The sequence below is a fragment of the Phalacrocorax aristotelis genome, chromosome 1, assembly GCF_949628215.1.
Source record: "Phalacrocorax aristotelis chromosome 1, bGulAri2.1, whole genome shotgun sequence".
Taxonomy (NCBI): domain Eukaryota; kingdom Metazoa; phylum Chordata; class Aves; order Suliformes; family Phalacrocoracidae; genus Phalacrocorax; species Phalacrocorax aristotelis.
The window spans coordinates 98,133,768-98,156,687 of NC_134276.1; the positions used below are offsets into that span (position 1 = coordinate 98,133,768).

General features: G+C 49.1%; 1 protein-coding gene across 2 annotated transcripts in view; it reads left to right on the forward strand.

Moving 5' to 3' along the window:
• The first annotated feature begins 268 nt into the window (after positions 1-268).
• LOC142059824 (cystathionine beta-synthase-like) overlaps positions 269-22,920 on the forward strand; it is a 31,180-nt gene continuing 8,528 nt past the window's right edge. The window contains exons 1-11 of one of the 2 annotated variants that reach the window (XM_075098974.1): positions 269-462; positions 6,298-6,458; positions 8,237-8,391; positions 11,884-11,990; positions 14,217-14,351; positions 15,531-15,610; positions 16,862-16,993; positions 18,279-18,348; positions 19,635-19,726; positions 20,868-20,993; positions 22,019-22,103. In XM_075098974.1, coding sequence (XP_074955075.1) covers positions 6,447-6,458; positions 8,237-8,391; positions 11,884-11,990; positions 14,217-14,351; positions 15,531-15,610; positions 16,862-16,993; positions 18,279-18,348; positions 19,635-19,726; positions 20,868-20,993; positions 22,019-22,103 — 994 coding nt within the window. In that variant the 5' untranslated portion in view covers positions 269-462; positions 6,298-6,446. Of the gene's footprint in view, positions 463-3,257; positions 3,320-6,297; positions 6,459-8,236; positions 8,392-11,883; positions 11,991-14,216; positions 14,352-15,530; positions 15,611-16,861; positions 16,994-18,278; positions 18,349-19,634; positions 19,727-20,867; positions 20,994-22,018; positions 22,104-22,920 lie in introns of those variants that run through there. The other variant, XM_075098964.1, reaches the window with a different exon arrangement.

Sequence of the window (22,920 nt, forward strand, 5' to 3'; positions counted from 1 at the left end):
CATCTTCTAGTGGTAACCACCTGGGTTTGTATGCCCAAACCAACAGGGCAAGTGGCCTGCAGGCACCAACTGCCCCTATATTCCCTGCATAGCGAGGTATGTAACAGATACTTCATATCCATGGGGAAATTGGAGTGAAGATAATGTGCTGATTCACAGTGAGACTGCTGCCTTTTGGACCCATCAGGATACGGGAATGTGCTGACCAGCCCCATGGGGCAAGCACAGTCGGTCTGACCTGCAAAGGGCTGGAAACCCAGTGTGTTTGGAGCTGCTCATGCCTTGGGTTCCTTTCAGTGCCCTCCTAAGAAAAGCTAGGTGGTCTGCTCTTCCCCCGGCTGTCTCTGGAGCATAGCTCTCCCTACAGCCGCCAGCAGTAGGTGCACCATCAAAGACGGCACATCAGATGCATGGAGAACACCCATGGGTTGTACAAGCAAATGCTGACCTCTCCTGAAACAGGTGGGTGTGAATGGCTTCTTCAACGCCATATCAAAAAGGTTAACTTTTCTAACCCATTTCTGCCTTGGGCTGTGACAAGTTTGGGCTAGTGCTCGTTACACTGAGTACCTTGCTCCATCATATCCCTGCCGAGGTGAGGCTGGTCATGAAATGTAGTGCCGGCCGCTCAGAAGTGTCAGCAGGGTCTAGCCATGAACAATTATATTATTTATCTGGTTTTGGTAAGACTTAAATGATGGGGAGGAGGGCTTCATAAAATCCATATTTTGGACAGATGGCACATGTCATGTTTCAGCTGGAATAGTTTTGCACTAAAATAAGGCTTTCACAGCAAGTGTGTTGTACAGGTGAAAAATATGTTTAATGGCAAGTAACAACCTCCTTTATTCCTTGTTTATCCACATAATTCAGATAGTGGGTCTTATCACCAGTACTCCAACTCACAGTCCCATTCAGCTTGACCAGTAGCAGTTTTAACTCCATGCTCTCACAGCAAAATGGCTTTCTCTGATGGCCAAAGATAAGCTGAGAGCCAAGGAAAGCCTGAATTATCTGCTGGGCCTTCCCGGAACATTGCTAACCCTTCTTCTCCTGACACCTTATCAAGCCCAACCATGGAGCTTCAACTGCTTTGACAAAGCCATTTTGATTATTAAAATACATGGGAGGGAAAATTGTGAATTTCTTCCCACTTAATACAGCAGAATCAGGAACCTTTTAAAACCAGATTGTCTCTTCTAGGAGAAAAATTCGCCAGGGGTGCCTCTGTGGCTATGAAAGGTTTCTCCTCCCAAGCGCCCAGAAGTAAAACTTGAGTGCTGCGTCCCTTCTGACACCACCAAGATGAGTACTACAAAACTACCTCTGCAAAGGGTCTTTTTGATGATGCTTTAAAAGCAGAGGCCCTCTCCCTGGGCATGAACCGTCCCATCACACCTTTTTGAGAGAGCAAGGAGCCATCCCAGTGCCCTTGGCTGCCTCCATCACTCCCTCTGCTCCCTCTCTTTTTATGGCCAGCTGGCTGGTTCTCTCCGGTTGCTGCTTCCCGGCCTGAGGACGCCGCCGTTTAGTCAGTGGGATCCTGCAGGGTAAAAGCTGCGAGGTAACTGTTCAGATAAGGGACAGAGTGGTGCAAGTCTGCTGTGGAATAAAGATCTGTGTGACGTGCTTTCATGTGTTTTTTCAACATAGTAGAACTTAAACACAAGCACTGCAGAACAGCAAGGTATGATTAGGTACCCATGGGACATCTTTTTAATTATATGCACGGGCTGTGAAGTATCTGGTGTGTCTGTATGGAATGGGAGCACGACAAGGATGCCAGTGCAGACCCCGTCCAGCCCCCTGTGGACCAGCACCTCCTCTGCTCTTCAGCCAGGTGCAGGCAAAGCAGGAACACCCACGTCAACATGCCTGCTATCCTCACCTGCCGGGGGCAAAACCAGTCGCATGCATGCCCGTATGGCTGAACAGAGTCAGGCCGCAGAGCAGCTGGGGGGATGGTGGTGGTGGGCAAGTTACTTGAGCATTGTGGTTAAATGTAGTTAACAGATTTTACCTTGCCCCCGAAAAGGGAACATTGGGAGGAATTTTTTTCAAAGCCCCGAAACTTGCTTTTTAGACCTTCTCTGAGGAAACTCTTTCGTAAAAAAAATATATCTCTAAACAAAGTCTTTTATTTCAAAATGATCTTCTGTCCCTCCAATACCCATCTAAATCTCGGTTTCCTTTTACTTTGCAAAGATCACTGCTTCTGGCAGTTTGGTCACTAAAGGGAAGAATCTTATTTTTTAATGTGGCTTCACTTTGAGCAGACGCTGCTTTGGGAGATAGCCAGGAAGGAGTGGCTGGGTTATTCTGTAACTGCAATGCCCAGAAAACACAATTCTTGCTGGAGTTAGGGTTATTTGCAGCCTCTTTACGACAGACCTGCATGCTCTGCGTCACATCAGATAGCCCACAGATTTTTCTACAACAGATTACCTCTGGCAATGTTTTCCAGAGAGTTCATTTATTGCAAAAAGACCAAAGGTAATGTCATTCCTGTGCTAATACCTACAACAGTCATGTCTTTGAAAGGTTTAATTCCAAAATAAGCATTCCAGTAAGCCTTATTCTCGCCTGATCATCTGAATAGTGGTGAAGTTTCCTTCGAGACTGTGTTTTGGGCGAGCACACACAGCCCCAGCCCGGGCCAGGCAACTCTGGGCACTGCCCCGGCTGTGGGAAGGAGAGGGCAAAGGAGGGACTGAAATTCCCATGGGCTTTTCTTCTTCCAGTAAATCTGCACCCAGATAATTTCCTAAATGCCCATCCAGCTTTTGGGAATCACCAGAGCAGAAGCTGCTTGCTGCTTTAATAGGAAAGCAGTTGCATGAGGAGCAGGAGCTAGCATGAGCAAGAGAAAGAGGTTTAGGGCTGGAGGTGGTGTGGAGACTAACCCCCGGTTCCCAGAGCACACAGAGAGTACATATCAAACAGTGCCTCATGTAATATGTAATTTCTGTCATTGCTTGTGCCTGATTCAGCAAGGCACGTGCTGACAGAGAGAAGCTGGGTTTAAGCAGCAGGTTAAGTATGAGACACCAAATCAGATCAGAAATGAAGTTCTAAGACCACCACAAAATTGCTGGGGAGGGATTGAGAGCACATAAGCAAATTGCTTGTCTTTATTTATACCCCAATCTTTTACGCTCGGAGAGCAATCAGGTGCTGGGCATAATTAGGTACGGGGCAGGATCCAATCAGCGTCCCTCCGCAGAGCGCTTACCACCACTCATTGCTGTCCCCTGCCACCGGCACATATAAGCTCAGCGCTGGAGAGCAGCGAAGGCGCTCGGCTCATACACTGAAGGTGGTAAGTATGGCTTATCTGTTACTGAACATGCTGCTTTTCTAATGGCAGACTGCATGGGAGCCCTGCCTACTAACCAGGTAACTTTGTTGTCGTGGAGAGGCTTGGAAAGAGGAGGAATCTGGTAGCCTCTGCTTCCCAGCCTGTTCAATGGTTGACTCTGATCTGGGGAGCATCTGCACTTTCAGCAAGATCTGAATAAATCTGAAAACGGGAGATTCTGGCTTTATGCTACAAGGTTAGTCGGGCGGTGGAGTGGGTTGTCTGGAGAGCTTGTGCAGTCTCCATCCTTGGAGCTTTTCAAGACCCAAGAGGACAAAGCCCTGAGCATCTGGGCTGAACTTAGTGCTGACCCAGCTTTGAGCAAGAGACTGGGCTGGGCACCTCCTGAGGCCCCTTCCAGCCTGAGTCACTCCATGATTCTGCTAAACTGATGTTGCGTTTGTCTTGCTCAGTGACAGCAATACCATTTCTTTAAAATAAAGCAAGAAAATGACATTTTTCTTTGAATGGGACAAGTTCACATGTACCTCTCTCTGCCCTGCTGAGTTCATCTTATTTTCCCTCACTCTACTTAATGTGCGTGTCTTGATTTTCTTCCTTTTGAAGTTATCAGTGCAGTCTGATAACTTAATAATTGCAACCTCCTATCTGCAAAGTAGTCTATAAACATTAGCCTATGCTCTTTGTCATACATTTTCAGTAGGTGGCAGCAGCTGCGGAATTGTGTGTTAGCACACCCAGTCTCCTGCCTTGCCTCCCAGCTCCAGGGGATATTTCCATTTATTCTTTGTCTAGTTTTGTGCCGTTTCAAGATTCACTATTTAGAAGAAAGTAAAGGGGCTGTTGCAGGACACTTACAATAGGTCAGGTGTATCTGACGGCTGATCAGATGATAGCTGAAGCTTCGGGTAGGGGTTAGGAGGAGTACTGGGACATGGATAAGCATTTTGGTAATCAAGGAAGGACATATCTTCACTTTGTGATATAAGGTGACTTAAAACTGCACTGGAGGCAGTGTGGGGAGATGCTTGCACCGGACATTGCTCCTCTCAGCCATCAGTGGCTGCAGTCAGACTGTCCACAGTGGCCCCATGCCCCTTTCTGTCCACACTTTCCACCCCAGCCTGCGTGTTCATGGGCTGTGACTGCTGAGAGTGTCATCAGGGGAGCAGCTTGCTGGTGGTGTGTCAAGGCCTCTGAAAGATGTGGGAAGGTCAGATTCTTCCCATCCTTTTGTACTATTTCAGGTCATCTGCTGTCTTGCTTAGATGGTATGGGGGTTCCTACACTTCAGGCAATTTTTAAAGTTACCTTCAGAACCACAGTGGTTTTAGACATGTCTTAATTTAAATATGAATCCAGACCCTGGGCACAGCAATGCAGAGATTTTAGAGTGATTAGTAACTGGAAGTACACCTGTGCAGTCCTGTGGCACCATGCCAGCAATTAACCAACCCTTGAGGAGACACATGAGATCTCCTCCAGCAGAGGGGAACGTAGATGTTGACCTAGTCAAGGGCCAGGCTTTGTTTCTCTGTTCTTTGGGTGTCTAGAAAATACATCTGTATCCACTTTGGGTGAGTGAACAAATGAAAACCCCATTCTTGCTGTTTTTTTTGATATCCGATGTTAAGGGAACTGAACACAACGAGCAGAACGCAACCTTATTTTAGAATGTGGAAAGCCAGTAATGCTCTTCCCTCCATGAAGTCCTCCTGCAGCAGCCATCTCAGCATGGCTTTAGGGACGGGTTGGCTGCTCCTAGCAGGGGTGATGCTGGGGTTTGTGGCACTTCTTGGCGGTGGCAAGGGAGGTGCTTGGATGCTGACGTTCCCAGGCAGGTGCCTGAGGGGTGTCAGAGCACTCCTGAGCCCCCGGCGAGGTCACCCACCTTCACCCAGGGCTTGGCAGGCAGCTGTCCCCGCAGCTGGATGCATGGTGTTGGCTCCCCAAGTGCGCAGCTGAAACACAAAGTGGCTCTGGGACCGCTACCCTAAAGAGGTGGTGCAAACCCCAGCCTGGAGGGTGGCACTGGGCCCTCTCCAGTGATCCCCACAGCTTGAAGTCGCTCCTGCAGCTCTGCTGAGCTGCCCCATGGGAAAAGATGGGGCACAGGCAGCACGCCCACCAGCTGGGGCTGGAGGGGAGAGGGGGGTTGCGGGGGGCCCTGCAGCTGCTGCAGGCCTCCCTCAGGGCTGTCACCCACTGGGTCAGGGAGCCACGTGCCAGCAAAGAGGGGAAGACCCAGAAAAGCAGCCCTAATGTTTTCAGGCCCATGCTTCTTACCTCTTTCTACCCCACCACAAAATGGTGGAGATGGACATTGCCAGAAAAAAAAAAAAGAACAAAAAATACTTGTAAAATCTAGTTTGCCAATATTTTGGTTGGTAACTGGTGACCTCAGCTGTGAAAACATGATAACTACCTCTGATACACTGTGTCTTATCTCTTCTTTACCCACAAGTGACTTTTGCTCCTTCCCAGTTAATTCATTAGGTACACAAGGATTTGCTTGGGGAGATACATTCAAGGCCAAAACAAATCCTGGCTTGCAAGGAAATGAACTTTTTTTTTGCCTTTAATCCATCCCAAGAAGCAACAGGTTTGGCAGTGGTGGGGAAGACAGCCAGGAGGCAAAGTTTGCCAGGAGAGTTTTTGTCAGCTGAGGGGTCCAAGCCATTTTGATATGACCTCCCTGCACCCTTGCGGTCTCTTGCTGCTTTGTGGGGCTGGGGTCCATGTCTCCAGAGGAGAAAAGGCAGCTCAGTGCCTGACGTGGAGGTGGCCCAATGTCTCCTGCCTTCCATCCTGCATCCAGCTTTGGTCACGGGGCCAGGTGGTGACATCAGGTTGTTGACCTTCATCTTCAGAGATGCCTGAGTGCCTCTGGCTGAGAATAAAGCTCAGCTACATGCCTCGGGCCATTTTAGCCCTCTACTATGGCTAGAATAATGGTGTGGTGTATTTCTGTGTTTCAGGGACAGCCCAACACACAGGGAGTGAATCACAGCCCCTGTCTCCCAGTCAGTGGGGAAACGACTGGGAAAGCACAGCGCTGACCTCAGGTAGTTCCACCGTGCTGCTTCAAAGAGTGCCAAGTGGGTGAAGCAAGCAAGAGAGCAGGAGGATGGCAGAAATGGTAATTAAGGCTGCCCTTGGGCTCACATGTCAAGCCACAAATTAATTAGATAATAAAGACCCAGCCATATCAGTGTGTTGTCTGCTTGCCTGGCCATTGTGAGTCAGCTGGGCTTCACAGGAACTGCAGGCGGCCTGGGTGTCAAGGAGGGGCAGAGTAGTGGCTTTATGGCCTGGGATGAAGATGATGCTCTGCAGACTTCCTGGCCCCTGCTATCTGTGCTGCACAGGTTGGCTCCAGCATCCTCCTGTCAGCTGCCTGAATTCCCTCCCCAGGTCAGTAGCTGCAGTGGATTTCCCACATCCCCCCCCCTCCACCATGGCAGCAGGCCTGGTCCTTCTGCAGGTAGTCCACTGTATTTAGAAATGAGATATTTCTTCTTTCTGTCACTGCTTTGGTTCTATCAAATTTCAAAGTTATGTCTTTGTTCTCAATCTAAAGTTAAACGTAGAAGGAAGGTCCAACATCGTGCCCTTGAGAATTTCTACTACAGTAAAGTTAATAAGAGCATTACACTTGTTCTAACTGCAAAATGTACCACCACAGTAGTGTAGGAAGACAGGGCAGGTATGGTACAACAAGCAGGTTAACACCAACTGAATTGATCAGTTGAAGTAAGTAAGACACAAGTCTCCAACCATGGCCCTGCTGGACTGTGAGGTTCCTCTATTCAACAAAGGCTGAATCAGGGCAAATTTATTCTGTGAACACGGCAGAAAAGAAACTTCCAACTACCAAAATAATGTGTCTTTTCTCCATGCAGCTCATTTCCTTAGTTCAAAAGGGTGGCTAATGAATTGCAGACAGGGTCCCACCAGAGAGGGTCACACCAAAGCTCCATAGCTATTTCTGCTATTGGTCGGTAGCAGATGCTGAGAATAAACTATAAAACCAGACTCCTCCTTTTCTCTGTTTATGCACCAGCAATACAAAGAAATGAGCACAGCAAATTACCATGTTCACAGAGTGCAGGTGCCATTAGGGCCAGTGTTTTTAAAAGCCACTAATGAACTTGACCTTTGCAAACATGTGTAACACTTATCTGGTTCCACCTTTACCCACTCTGCTCCTATAGTTGCTCCTGATAGTTTCATTTTGCCTTATTACTTGATGCTGAGAAACAAAAAGCTGTTTCTCAGTCACCTCCAGATCCCCTAGGATTTTCAGCCCATTGTCACTACCAGCCACCAGTCTCATTTCCAGTCTGATGAATCCACCTCTATTTAAGCTGTTTTACTGTGGAACTTGCTCTGTACTCCTGAGCACCTTTGCTGACCTTCGCTGATGTTTTGTTTCTATTGATCCTCTTTTTTCACTTTTAATGAACTCTGATGCCAGAGTAGAGGTGTCCTGTGACCCTTTGAACCCCGCTATCACCATACAAGTATTCTCAAATTATTGCTTGGTAGACTTATCTACAGTTTCTTCACTGCTAGGGTGAAAAATATTGCTGTTGACCAAATAATTAAATACAAACCACTAAATTTTCTAGTGGAGGGGATGCTTCAATGTGCATTAGAGCAGGGGAATACTTACTGGAGATGGTGGCCAGGTGATGGTTTACTATGTATGTGGTTTAGTATACCACTCCAAAATAGAGCAATTTAATGCATCCGTGGAAATGGGTTTCTGAAATACCATGGTAGGGATGCCCCATGCAGATTGACCATCCTGCTTTCACACCCAAATATGGAATTGCCTTCAACAATTATTGCCCAGGTGCCCGCCTGCCCACTTTTCCTCCCAGGTGACTGGGGGTCTCTATTTCCACAACGCAGGAGCTGACGAAGACGTGCCTGCTCATGAACGGCAGCTGTGTGGGAAGTCAGGAAAGTAAAGCTGACAGCACATGGATTCTTCCCAACTTGCCCAGTAAATGCACATGGACAGCTGCAATGCCTGCCACCAGGTCTCCCCACTCCTGTATGCCCTTGTAAGTAATTCTTTCTTGCTGGTTTTATCAGTGTGCAGGAAGTTCAATATCTTTTTCTGAAGATGAAATACTACTGTTACACCAGGATGGTCATGACCAGAAGTCAGTAGTTTGACCATATGTTATGTTGATTATGGTTTATTTTCCAGAAGGCAAACCTCACCTAGTATCTCCTCTCCAGCAAGAACTTTCTCGCTCACTTTGATCTTGCAGAAAGATGTGGCTGGATAGAGACTCAGCTCTGTTTTCCAGCACACATTTGAAAACAGACTCTGTGAGGTCTGGTGTTGCACAGCAGAAGCGAAGGCACTCCCAAGTGCTAGGCACTCAAGGAAATGCAGTAATGGCTCTCCTGCCTGTAGTGTTAATGCACACATACACCCCAAAGCTGTTGCACCCATCCTGTGTACAGTACGTTCAGTGGCAGCCATGCAGTCATCAGTCGAAGAGAGAGGTGTTCTGATGGCCTGGCAAACCAGACCCAGACAAGCTATTAAAGGTAAGGCTGTCCTATAAACGTCAGGAGAATTGTGGACATATCCCTGCTGTGCTGTGCTGTGATATAAAACATGAATTCAGCTCTAGCATGTGTGGAACTGGAGCCCATGGGAGATGTGGCACTGCTGTGTGGACACCTGGCAGCCGGGAGCTGTCTGGGGGGGCTTGATACGGCATAACAGGCAGCACGCAGCCGGGGCACAGCCACTGGCATGTGTGAAGCCCAAAGCAGCCTCCAGGTCTGGCCCGTGAAGGACAACTGGGCTCCACAGCCTCAGAGCTGATCCAGAAAAGGTACATCTAGACACTAACCCAGTGCAGTCCCTGAAGGTAGCACCCGAGGACAGGATCAGCTCTCTTCAGTCAAAATTTTTTTCTTCTATTATCATGCTGAACAGGATAATATTTTTTATTTTAAGCAAATTAGCACAAGGCGCCACAGGACAGCAAGGTGAGGCTGGTGCCAGGGCCAGTCCCACCCTCCACCCTCCACCCAAGAGGTGGGCACCCTGTGTGGGGGGGAACAGGGGCAGCCCCAGCCCTGGGCATTGGGCATTGGGCATCTCCCTGGGGAAGGAGTCTGGCTGAGGGGCCCCATGCAGCATTGCTGGTGCAGGGACTCAAACATAACCCTCTGTACAGCAGTGAATAAAATACACTGTGAGACATCACACCATTTCCTTTACTTTGCAGAAGTGCACGGAGGGGATTTGTTTGTTTTCTCTGCTCGGGGTAAACCACAGATGGCAGCCAATGTAGAAAAAATCTCTGCACTTCCTGAGTTTCCCACGTGAAACCTGATTGAGTTTTGGGGGTGGAAGCAGAGGATGGGGTGGGCGAGGGAGAAGACAATTTTTAATTAAGAATATTAATTATTTAAATTTTTCTAAAGATACAGGGGTAAGCTAGTTCTGAAATCCCTTGAGCCAGTTCTGACCTGCTATAACCTCAGCAAGAATGACTTGGTTTGCCAGGATTGCTTTTCTCCTGGACACCTTATGGAATAATATGCCATAAGCAAAAGCAGAAATCTTGGACAAAAACAGTCCTTGTCCACTACGATCCTGAACTGATACCAGCAGCTGCAGGACCAGAGTATCCCCACCACATCCTTTAGGAACACCAAAGGCATTTGCCATGGATTCTTGTATCCATAGGCCTGCTGCCTTCAGGCCCATGCACAGAGCTCCTGCAGCTGGGGAAGGAAGCTGACCATGCTGGTATTATTTCTGTAGTAAAATTTGGTAGGAATTTGATAGGAACTGTGGAAAATTTGGCCCAGAGTGATAGAAAGGCTCTTCTTTTCAGGGGATGGTAGACGGTGGCAATGCAAAAGAGCAGTCAAGTTTCTGGTTCCCACCTTTACCCTCCCGGCAAGGCTCACCCCAGCATGCAAGGCAGCAGAGGTTGCCTTCCCCTTCCCCGTCCCCTCACCAGGCTCTGCCACTGCAGACCCCAGAGCCGCACAGCACCTCACCATGCTACATCACACCTTGCTGGGGTTCAAAGGGCACAGTAGCATCTTGTTTACCACAATTACTGGCTGAAGGTAAATAAACGGCCTTCCTTTCTTCTCTCAAGCTGAAGTCCTGCAATCTAGACATATAATGTAATATGCAGGTCACCCTCTTGAAAGCCAGGCTTTAGTTAAACACTGCTTGAAGGAGCTGGAGTCTCCTCGTGCCATGGCTCAACCCCACTGAAATCCCTGAGCATTTCAGTGGCTTTTAGAGCAAATTGAAAATGCCTGCAGCTGTGGGGGAAGCTCATTCACTGAGTTATTGCCTCACATTTACCAGCAGTCAACAGAGGTTGTAGTGTACACGGTAACACTTTCCATGGAGTAGGAGGTAACAGCACACGTGTAATACTTCATCATTTCAGGGCTGGAGATGTAAGGAGGCTGGCCTCTTTTGGTAGTAAAGACCTGCACTAAACCACTACCCCTGTACTCTTGCAAAGCAAGAAGTGTTTATATCATGCTTGCAAAACCTGGAGAGAGATGTGCGTCTTTAAGTAAGTCAGTATGTCATCCCTGCACCACATGGACTTTCTGTCAGCAGACAGACATCTGCCTGGCTGCAACAGCAGACAGGGATAACTTGGGTTCAAGGTTCAAAGGATGATAGTAGGCAAGAGCTGTGCAAAGGAGAGCTGAACAGCAAGGGAGTGGGGCTTTGTCACCCCACTCAGAGACAGACGTGCTGGCTGTCAAGCAGGGGCAGTACATTTGTGGCCCCAATAAAAACAACTCTTCTCATCAATCTTTTCCCTCCATCTTTTAAAAAGTTCAAGGACAGGAGTTCCCTTGCTGTGCAGCAAGATGCATGCGGTCGCGTGTTGGGCAAACGTGTCTTTTTCATTCTGGCTGCAATTGCTGTGACATGAGTCTTGGCTTCTGCCGGAGCCTGACAGAGACTAGCAAAACCAGGAGGCTGGACTGCACTGATCCAAGAGCTCCTTTCGGCTATTTGCAAAAAACCCTCCAGACTCCCCTGTGTCCTGGGCCCTTCTGATGGCTTGGAGTCCTGGCCAGGCAAGCAACAGTTAGCCCAGCGATAGCTGAAAATGTGAAAAGCGGAGGTGGTGCTGGGTAGGACAGAGGAAAGAGGAGGAGCCTTGAATTGTGCATGGCCTTCTGGCGTTCTCACCCACTGCGTAAAACCCCAAGGCTTGTCAGCTATAACTTAGTTCTAGGTCTGGCCTAGGGCCTTCCAGAACAAGATATTTCAGAACAGACCTGAAAATTAATTAACTTCTTTTTTATGCAAAAAGAATTAATAACTCATTGTAAACCATAATTGAACCCATTGAAAACAATAACTACCTCCTGTCACCATTAATTGTTGATGGGAACCTTTTCTCTTGGAGTTGGGATGTCTTTTGGTGGCCTTGTTAAAGTTGCTGAAACCTCACTCAGATTTTATCTTTGTTCATGTTGCATAACAGTTGCTTTGATTTGACATATTTCTTTTTTTTCCTGTATTATTTCAGGCCAGAAGAAACAAAGATCTTGCCCAACATCCTGAAGAAAATTGGCTGCACCCCAATGGTCCGAGTCAACAAGATTGGGAAGTCCTATGGGCTCAAGTGTGAGCTCTGTGAGTGTCCCCTTTCCACCAGGTTTTTCTGTGCCACGAGGCGAGGGTGAGGGGCAGTGTTGGAGGGGAGCTTCAGAAGAGGCTCTATGGAGAGCAAGCACTGGTGGGGAGGGCCAGAGATGGCATGTATTAGGTACTCCCGCTTATTAGGTTACACTACAGTCATTTGTCAGACCAAACAGGATGGTTTCAAGCTGCAGTGAGCAGGGGGCTAGTGGTAGTGGAGGCATCTCTTCTCCCAGATAACTGCAGCATAAGTTCAGAGCAGAGCTGGGCTGAATTTGGGGATGTGTGGATGACATCATGACAATAGGCAGGGGTGCTGGAGAACCCGGGGTAGCACATGGCACGCAGGGGAGAGACTGGCCAAGCCTTCGTGAAACATGGTGGTTGGGACACAGCAAAGGGCATGGCAGGACTCTTCCTGCAACCTGTCTGGGCAGAGGGAGCAGCTCAGGCTGTGGGGGACACATGCCAGCATAGCCCTTGGCTGCCAGGCAGAGCTCCCACGCAAGGGGGACTCTGCTCTGCTGTGGCATCATCTCTGACAGGTCAGCTGGAGCCAGGCCAGGCACTGCTGTCTGCTGCATCATGGTCCTGGAGGCAACAACAGTTTCCTTTGAGGACCTTCCCAAAACAGCCCCAGGCAGAGCAGCAGGGGCTGATGACAGCTGTGTTTATCAGCAACACCTGTGCCAGGCCCTGGTGCTAAAAGCCAGACCAAGGCTCTGGCTGTGGGGCCAGGTTTTCCAGCAGGACCCAAGTCCTCCCCTGAGGGGATGTTAACATGGCACTGGTGGTATCTTATGTAAGGGTTGTTTTTAGCCTGGTCCCCTACAGAAATAAGGATGATATGAATAGGCTGTCTCTGTTTATGTGGACTTTTCTGTCTCCTTTCCGATAACTTTCAACCCTATTTAATTAATTTCAGCCAAGTTGGGCAGAAGGACAGTAAGATTCAGGCAGGAATGAGATCTCAGGGGATGGTGCGGGACTGTGGAGCAGAGGTGGCAGAGTCTGGAGGACAGGTCTGCAATGTCTGGTCCCCCTGTGAAGCAGTCTGTCCCTTGGAGGATGTCTTGGTGGGGCAAGTGCCTTACAGGAGAGAGAGGATTTGGTGCAGACAGCAGTGGGAAAGCTGGGGAGACCCTTTTTGCTGGGATGGTGTCTCCCTCCCCTGGTGCAGGAAGGGAAGGAGAGCAGGACAGGCAGAGCACCAAGCAAATATAACAAAGCTTGCAACACTGCCACATCAAGGAAGAAGTTACGGTTGGACACGATTACGTTGTAATCTCTGTGCCTCCAGGGATCTCTGAGTAGCTGAAATTTTGGCACTTTGCATTATAAAATATAATGATGAGCACAAGAGGTTTTTTTTCTTCTGTTGCTTTGGTGGCATGAATATCTGGTTGATTTGTCAGCCTGAAGTAGTTGTCCCTGCTAGGATGAAGCGCATGACACCCTGAAAGTACACATTTTGCCCTATTGTCCATAAAACAGAGCTCAGTACCATCAGTTCAGATGTAAATGCTCATCGAAACCTTGGTGGGAAGAGTCCTGCCTTGAGCATTAGCGCTGTAGAAGGCCTGATTAGGAGCAAAAGTGTGCCTTGCAGTTTGAGGGTGCCTTGGAAAGTCTCTGTTAGTTGGGATATTTTTAGTAGGTCAGAGAAGAAAACATAATTTTAACTGACACTTGAAAGTGCCCTTTCTGTTGTTTGTTTTTCTTTATGACATGCCATTCAGGGCTACAGGTCATGTTAAAGAAAAGCACCTTTTTAGGTACCTATTAATAACTGCCATGCCCCAGGAGAGACCGTGAGACCTTGCTGTTAATGCTGACCGTGCCTGGCTCAGAGAATAATCCTTCAGGCAGGGCGTCAAGGTGGATCGTGCCAGTGTGGGACCTTCCACATAGCAAACACTGTATGTCTGGCTGATTTTAAACCCATCTTGGACTTACCAGACCTGCCTGCTGATTTCAGGGTGCTGCAGGTAGGCGAAACATGAGGGAAAGATGGACTATGGACAGGTATGCTGATGGCTAATCCCATAACAAGCTGCAGCACCCTGTAAGCAGATGGTGGATGCGCTCCCCTGAGCAAAGGACCATCCCGCAAGGGAGGAATGGGTGTCCTCATATTACTGCAGCAAGGGCTGGGGGAGCAAGGAGCTGGTGCTCCCAGCCACAGATTATCCCTGATGGAGCTTCCCCTTTCATTTCCAGTGGCAAAATGTGAGTACTTCAATGCAGGGGGCAGTGTGAAGGACCGCATCAGTCTGAGGATGGTGGAAGATGCAGAGAGAGCTGGGATTATAAAACCGGGAGATACGCTGATAGAACCTACTTCAGGAAACACAGGTGGGAAGGGCAGGGATGCTCCCTTTGCTGGGGTACCTGGCCAGGTGGCATCTCTGAGGGGCTGCAGGAGGGGAAGGGATTTGAGAAGCTTTTGCACTTGCAGTTACAAGGTCAGCTTTGGGCCCAGCTGCTCTGGCTCCATCCTTCCCTCAGCTCCCCTCTTGGCAGCTGCAGGCAGCCCGGGGTGCTGAGGTGCCTTGAGCTGAAATTCCCAAAGGTCTGCGAGGGTCCCACTCCTATGCATGCATGCATGGCACATTACTTCATGGCAAAGCAAACAGCCTCAGGAGCTGGAGGAGCCGGGGAAACCCTGGGTATTTTTGGAGGGGGAAGGTCTTGAATATTGAGTTGAATATGCAGCTCCCCTCTGCTGCTGCAGTGCTGCCACATTCCCCTCACTAACCATGCAAAATAGGGCTTATCTCTAGGAATTTTGCCCCTTACCAGCCCTTTTGCTGCAGGCCAGCCCCCCTTTCCCTGGACACCCCCCCCAGACACGGGGACGAGGGGACACGTGCACCCCTGGCATTGTTTCCCAGCTGGCTCATGCTGGCTCCCTGCCCAGCCAGGATAGTCAGGGCGGCACCATGCTCCCTACAGCCTCTGTCAGGGACATGCTGCTCTGGCTTCACCTCCTTCTCTAGCTAGAGAGCAGCTGGCTCCATCCATCACCCCCAGTGAAACTGGAGCAGGAGTCCCCTTCACCTGCTCGCCACAGGGTGACTTGTGCAGCTTTGTATGTGTGTGTGTTCCCAACTGAGAGCATTTGAGGGGGAGGGAAAGGCACTCCCGAAGCAAAATCACCTCTCTCCTGTGTTTTGGAAAACAAAGGAAGAGGGCTGAGCCTCGGTGAGGGGAGGAAAGCGCTCCCCAGCCTTGCCATTCACTCTGTGCCATGCTGAAAGACTTCTGCAAGCAAGAGGGATGCTACAGCTTGGCTCTCCTGTTAGCACATTCTCCTGTGCTCCCTGGTGCTGCCGGCACATCCTGAGAATCACAAAATCTGATTCTGTGATTCTGAGAGGCTCACGGAGGATGCCGTCACCTGTAGTTCATCAGTGAACAAATGTTCACCGGTTATGTTCACCAGTGGGAGAGAGGAGTGTAGGAAGCAATGCTTGTCGGTCGGCTCTGCCAAATGCTGTTGTCAACCAATTCCCTTTCCTCCCCACCACCTAGGAATCGGGCTGGCACTGGTAGCTGCAGTGAAAGGTTACCGTTGCATCATTGTCTTGCCGGAGAAAATGAGCATGGAAAAGGTCAGAGCTCTGTATGGTATTAACCCACAGCTGGGGAACATCTTCCCTGTCTCCCGATGCCTCTCCCTTTCTGGAGATGGGGTGCCCTCTCCTTTAAAGGGTAATTAGGCTTGCAGCACACACTGGCATAGCTTTGTAGTTATTCAGAAGATTTCCTCTTGATGGAAAAAAAAGCACACTGTGGTGGTCTGGTTGATTATCTAGCGTCAGCAGTGCAGCTGGGGTCATGTGTTAGCCAAACATGGCGCGTGGCTGCAGAGAAATGGAGCAATACCTGCTGTCTGCGAGGGCAAGGTCTGCATGGAGCAGAGGAGAGGGGGGTGGGGTGCCAGGGCTTGACTGCTGGTCCTGCTAACTTCCCCTCTGACATTTGACATGTCGCTTGGTCTCTCTGTGTCTCTATGGTTTTCTTTACCCCGGAGATGCTTATGGTTGTCTGAGCTGATTTCTTGAGATGGTGGAAGTCCAGTCACTTGCATAAGAGCTGATGATCAGGTAAAACTTCTGTCCTGGAGATGGCAGAAATCTCTGCCTTGGGGAGCCAAAAGTCTCACAAACTGCTCAGCTGAAGTCATGCCAGTGAAGCCAGACCTGGACCCTGACTTGGCTCAAAACTGAGCCCTTCTCCAAAGCACCACCCTCATTTCAACATAAATAACACTTAAGCTCAGTCTGGATCAGTTGCCACCTCCAGCTGCCATGGGCTTCATCTCCAAGTGCCCTGACACTCACCCACCCTTTTCTTTTGAACCCCTCTCACCCTGACAGCCGCATCTCCCAGAAGATTAATACGCTAGGGCTGATTCATACATAGTTGCTCCTTCCCCGTGCTTGGTGAGAGGAGAGAAGGGACTTGGGGCAAAGACAGCTTTAGGACCTCCTCCTTGCATGCCAGGGCTCAGACCACAGCACACAGGAAACGCTGCTCCTTACCCCAGTTCCCTCTGCCCCTTTCCCCAAACGCCAAGGAGCAGCTTGGGGACCTCTGCTGTGTCCCCAGCCTGCCCTCCGAGTAGGACAGGGCATGAGGCCAGGCTTGAATCTGTGTGCCAGCTTCAAGCAGGAGGCCCTGGGTGCCAGGAGGATGTCAGAGGTTGTATAACTGAGAATCAGACGCTGTATCTTCAAATGCTAAATGTCTCCTGCATGCAAAGCTCCTCTAGCATCTGATGCTGCCAGGAGCCCGCAGGTTCAGATTACTACCGCTACGTGGGATCAGCTGCGTTACATCTACTCTCTTCCCTCCCAAAGGTTGATATTCTGAAGGCGCTGGGTGTTGAAATTGTGAGGACCCCGTGCACCCGCTTTGATGCCCCAGAGTCTAACATTCGTGTTGCCTGGAAGCTGAAAAGTGAAATCCCAAACTCTCACATCCTGGACCAGGTAAATGCTGCTCCTCCGGCAACTCTCTTTCCAAACGTGGTTTATAGCATGTGCTCCAAGTCTGCCTGTGTTTGGGGCCTTTGCTCGAACTGGCAGCAGAGGCAGATTGCATCAGTGTTTTATGGTGTTTGAAACTTAATCACTCCTCTGTAAATCACAGGGTGGCAGAAACAAAGTAAGGGACACTTCCAAACCTGTGATACTCATGCCAAAGCCTGATGTGCTTGAGGCTGGGTTTTCTTGCACACTTGGAAGACTCCTCAAATTGCTTCAGATTTAACTTTGACCTGAAACAATAACTTTTTATGCCTGGTTAGCTGTCTCTGTTCTGCCTCAAAAATAAGCCTCATGCTGTGAAGGGCAAACACCATTGATTCACGTTAGTGGTTCTTGCAATGCTGGGTCTTGTACTGGAGGGCACTCCTCCCCCCGGTCTAACCCCGCTGCAGGGAGGGATCCCTATGGTGGGTAGGGAGCTCCTATAGTGCAGAAAAGTCAGGGAAGGCATAAATTTCCTTCCTGATAACAAAAAGAGAGCTCAATGTCTGAATACGCTTTTCAGAAGCAGCCTGGTCTGTGGGTGTGAACGTGGGGCTGCACACATTTCAGTGCTGTACCTGTGTACCGCCTGTGGTAAATCCGTCTGTACAGACAGATCAACTACTCTGGCCCACATTTCCCAGCTACCTAACTTGCTGCACTGCCAACCACAAATACCCCTAAATGACAAAGTGGGTCCCAAAATTATATATATATGATATTTTAAAGAAGTGTTCTAATGTGACATTTGAGGAGTAATTTCTTTTTGTTTTCTGAGGCTTTTAGGAGTATTGTGGGGCTGTATTTTCAACTTTTTCTAGGCTAAAACCAGAAAAGGCTAAAAATGTTTCTGCCTAAGCAATAGCTAAAATACTGAGGAGCTCTTCTGCATCCAGCAGCTGGGGCATTAACAAACCCACCAGATCCCACAAAACCTGGCAATGCAACATACGGGACAGCCGCACCATCCCCACACCAAATAGACACCAAGTGCCAGAGAGTGTTTGTGGGCACGTTTAATCTTTCAGTGTGGATAAATCCCAAGTGTCCTTAGAAACCTGCCTCAAGGTGACAACCAGGAGAAAAACTTGTGACCTGGGCTGCCTGGGTGGCAGTGCACCCCTCACTAGGGAGTGGAGGGGGCAGTTGCATGCTCTGCGTAAAGCTCGTCAGGAGCTATTGCTAGTTTGGTATTTGACCTATGCTTCACACAGTAAGTCATGCTATTCTCTGTTGAAATAAACAGTACCGAAATCCAAGCAACCCCCTGGCTCATTACGACACCACAGCTGAGGAGATCCTGGAGCAGTGTGAAGGTACTGTCTGTGCTGTTGTTTCTACGTGCTGAGGATGTGTGGAGGGGTATAGCCCTCTCTGAGAGGCTTATTTAACATCATTTATTAATCTAAATGTATAGAAATGGCCAAAAGGGCCTCTGTAGGTGAAGACACCTTGGTAATACTGACACGCAGGGTGTAGCAACTTCACCTAATGCACTCCAGATCCACCTGAGCCTGCAGAGCTTCCAGGCTACAGCCTCCCATTTCAAAAGCCAGAGGGAGGAGACCAGAGGCTTAACAAATTCAGACTGTATCCAAGGAGGAAGAGCCTGTCTCTCGGTGGCTACAACACCTCTGCAACCTGTCAGCTGAGAAAACAAGATGGCCCAAGCGGCCTCACTAGGGAATACAAGTCCATCAGGGCATGGCAGGCTGATCCAGCACACTCGTTTGCAAACCAAAATAGACTGGAACTTCACAGACTAATGACTTTTGATGGGACAGATGGGGAAGGATAAAGGATTATGCCAGTCCATGTCTGTGCAGATAGAAGTGAAATTTATTGCCAGGACTGGGAGCACTACAAAATGTAAAAAAGACTCAAAGGTTTTAACTGGAGAGCAGTTATCATAACAGTACAGCAGCTAGGTAGCAACAGGGATGAGCAACAGTCTCAACCTTCCCTCCACTACAATGTTTATATTTGCTCCTACTGGCTGCCAGCAGTGATAAGATAAATCCTTTTTCCCAATGTGGTTGCAACATAAGGGTCTGGAGGCCTGAGTCTGCCTCTGCCTCTGCTCCTACCAGTCCTAAATAATTATAATTTTACTGATGCCAGTGGGGCTACATCTGACCAACATGATTGCCAGCACGGAGCTCTGCCTTCTCTCCACTGTGGATGTTAACGCTAGCTGAAAAGTTGTGCTCATTATTGTTATTGTGCTGCTATCCACGTGTGCGCTTTGCTTTGATGTGCTGCGGTTTGAAATGGCTGGAAGCGCTGAGATCCTCCCTCCCCCTTAAGCCAGTAGATGACAAAGACGACGAAATCATGGACACCACTGGGAGATCTGGAGATCACCTTCAGCCCTCTGTGCTGAGGCAGGATCAGCTGTGCTAGGATCCTGCAAGCTCATCTGAGCTTCTCCACAGGACCATGCTTTGGCCACTAGCATGACCTCTGCCTATCCCTCCCACAAACGGGGTTCTAGCAGATGAGGAGCACTGGCTCTGCATCTGTGCAGGGCCCTGAATAAAGGGAATACTGTGCTGGAGGCCATGCTGAGTCCCTGCATGCCTCTCTCTTCCCTGACCTGCAGGCAAGGTCCACATGGTGGTGATTGGTTCTGGGACAGGAGGCACTGTCACTGGCATCGCCAGGAAGCTGAAGGAGAAGTGCCCAGAATGCAAGGTAAGCTGGGAGGCAGGGCTGCCCACAGAGAGTTACAGCCCCCCTGGGTCTTCCTGCTTGTGCTTTCGATCAAGCCTAACCCCATGGCTCACCTGAATTAGCAGATGTTGTCTCCACCTATTTGTTTTTTCCACAGCAAGCTTGGCTTTTGTTGGAAGCACTTTGGTGTTACACTCAGCTTGACCTAGATCCAAGTGCCTTAGAAGACAAAGGCTCCACAGCCCCATTACTAATCCCACCCTGCCCAGTGCCCTGCCCTTTCCAGGGCACAGTCAGACACCCCCGCAGAAGTGGCTGGCTCAGCTGACTGTATTACCGCTCCTGCTCCTGGTTAACCCTGCCTGGCAGCTCTGCAGGGGTGGCAGGCAGACTGTGTAAGTGCTTCTCATGGGCCACTGCAAAAGCCTCCATTGCTGTATGGTTGACACCAGTCATAGATGCTCATTCTGCAGAGCCTGTGCTTGAAGGCAGACTGGAGGCTTGATGGTTACTGCCTCCCCAGCATAGCTGGCACGTGAGCGATCCCTGATCCACCACAGGCAAATTGAGACGGTGTGGACCCAGCCACTAATGGATCTGGGCATGAGATAATGTCACTGACTGCTTGAAGCTGCATGTGGAGAAGTGTCACCATCCCTTCTTAAGCTGAGCACTGAGGGAGACAACCTCAGCCCAGATGTAAAGCTGTAAGCAACAGGGGAGGTGCCACTGTCAGCCAGTGCAACTAGATGCAGCAAGGATGTCTGTAGCCACAGGTTTCCACAGGTTTGAGCTAGCTGGCTGGCTTTGCACTAGAGCAGATTGAGGAGCACTCACACACTATCCTAAGGGTTGAGCTTTGGAAGTAGCAGGCTAACAAAAGGGGTGATGACAAACACCTTGAGAGTGATAACATTTTAAGCCACCCACCAGTCACTTCTGCAGCAGCTGAACACTACCTAGGATCTGTTTAAAAAGCCAGTGGGAAGCAGTACCCTTTTATCCTGGAAGCTCTCTATGCTGCCAGTGGATAGGAATATTAATTAATATCATGGGAAGGAAAACATTGCTGATAAGGGCGTGGGTAATTTTTCCTTTGAGTTGCGCGTTTGACTATTTCTGAACTCCCTTTGTGGTTTAATAAAGCTTCCTTCCCTCAAAGATCATTGGTGTAGATCCCGACGGCTCCATCGTTGCTTTGCCCAGTGAGATGAACCGGACGAACACCACAACCATCGAAGTGGAGGGCATTGGGCATGACTTTATCCCTACTGTCCTTGACAGATCAGTAAGTAGCTGTGTGATGAGAGGTCTCTGTCTGTTCTTTGGCTTTGCATCCAGCCTACTCCCAAGTTCAGAGGTAGTCAGCTCTGGCACTTGGCTATGGCCCAGCCCTAAGGCTACTTGTGTACCTTCCCAGTGCAGAACAAGCTGTTGTGGGGGGATTGGCACCCCACTAAAGTGTCTCTCTGAGTAAATCTGATTATAACTGACCTACAAGGAGAAGCAAAATACAGGGGCAAACAAGGAATATGCCACAGTAGCAGCTCAGCTCAACCTCACCAATGTTCATAATGTGTGTCTTCTACTACAGTCACACAGAAGAGGTCAGTGCTGAGGCTGCTCTTCATCACACTAGCGTTTCCTGAGCTGTCGCTGTCGTAGGCACCACACACACACAGGAGAAACCCTGCACCATTTATGGGCTGGAACACAAGATTCAGGCTATGTAAACCAACAGATTATGAACCTCATACGTCTTCTTGTCAAGTTTCTTCTTCGTGTATCAGTTGCCACCAGGCACAGAGCTTTAAAGCCCTAACTCAAGCTGCCAGTGCTCTCCTAGCCTTGTTCTTAGAGAGGTCCCCTACAGCCTCCAACCCCAGGTTCTTTGTTTTCAGATGTTGTGGTAACTACATTTCTGCTGTCTGCACCTGACTTTGGAGTTTTGACCTGTAGTACCCCAAAACTATTTTTGTAGTTGGATCTAATTTTGCCCGGTAAAATCTTGACTATTATTGTAGCCTAGCCTGGGACATCATGAACACCACATCCTGACTCTGGCCCTCTCAGACATCCCTAACTCTCCAAGGAAAGGGTGCTGGCTGGAAAGGATAGAGTGGGTGCCTGCAAGTAAGGACACACCTTCCGGACTGAGGATGCCTCCCTGACAAATGTGTCTGTTTTCAACAAGTGTGGAAAGCAGCTCAAAGCTGCCAGATGTTGTAGGCACCAGCACCACAGCATGCCTCACAGGCTCAGACCAGCCTGAAATAGCACTTCTAGAAACCAACCTTCTTGCTTTCTCTTCAGGTGGTTGATCAGTGGTATAAATGCAACGACAGAGACTCGTTCCTCATGTCTCGCAGGCTTATTAGAGAGGAAGGATTATTGTGTGGTAAGCACCAATGACAAAAGTTGCTTCTCTTAAGCAATGCCTTGAACCTCATTCTTTTGGGACCAAAATGCTTTGGGGTAGGTGCTCTATGCATTTTGTGTCTGCTAGGTTTATAGGGGTGAATAGCCAAAGCCTGAGCTGGTGTGTAGGTCACTGTGGACTTCAGAGGTGTGGCAGTGAGCCCATGGTCTGGGATCTGACTCATTGGCCACAATAATTATAGAAGCAATAACTCTCCTCTTACTGGAGCACTTTTGCACAGGGAACTGGATCTTCAGGCCTAATTCTGTGCGGTGTAGTGTTACATGAGATGAAGAGAGGATTAATGGGACTTGGGGCGGGACAGGTGGGCTAAAACCGTTGCGCCGCTAACAACTCTGCAAGGCTGTACTCTCTGTCGTTGAACGGTTGCCAACTAGAGGTGCCAGGTTTGGACCAGGAAAGTTTGAAAGTAAAGAAAGTGTAAGATGTTCTTACGGAGTATTTCTCCCTGTGCCAACAAGCTGTAAGTGATCCCACCAGCTTTCCAAAATGAACAGGTGCCCTCAGACAAACCCTGCCTGTACCCTAAAGAGCCTCTACACAGCATCAGGGTTTTTCAGCCTTCCCTGCCACCCAGCTAGCTATAAGTTTGTGTCTAGGACCAGACAATATGTATGCTTGTAGTTACAGCTGATAAAAGTCCTGACCCCTCACATCCAGGGAGTTTTGAAAAAGATCAGGCCATTTGTAATGAAACGCTTAAATATTGATTTAACCTAGCAGGCACAGAGTCACCATGTTTCAACTGAAACCACTTGCTGAACTCAAATGTAAT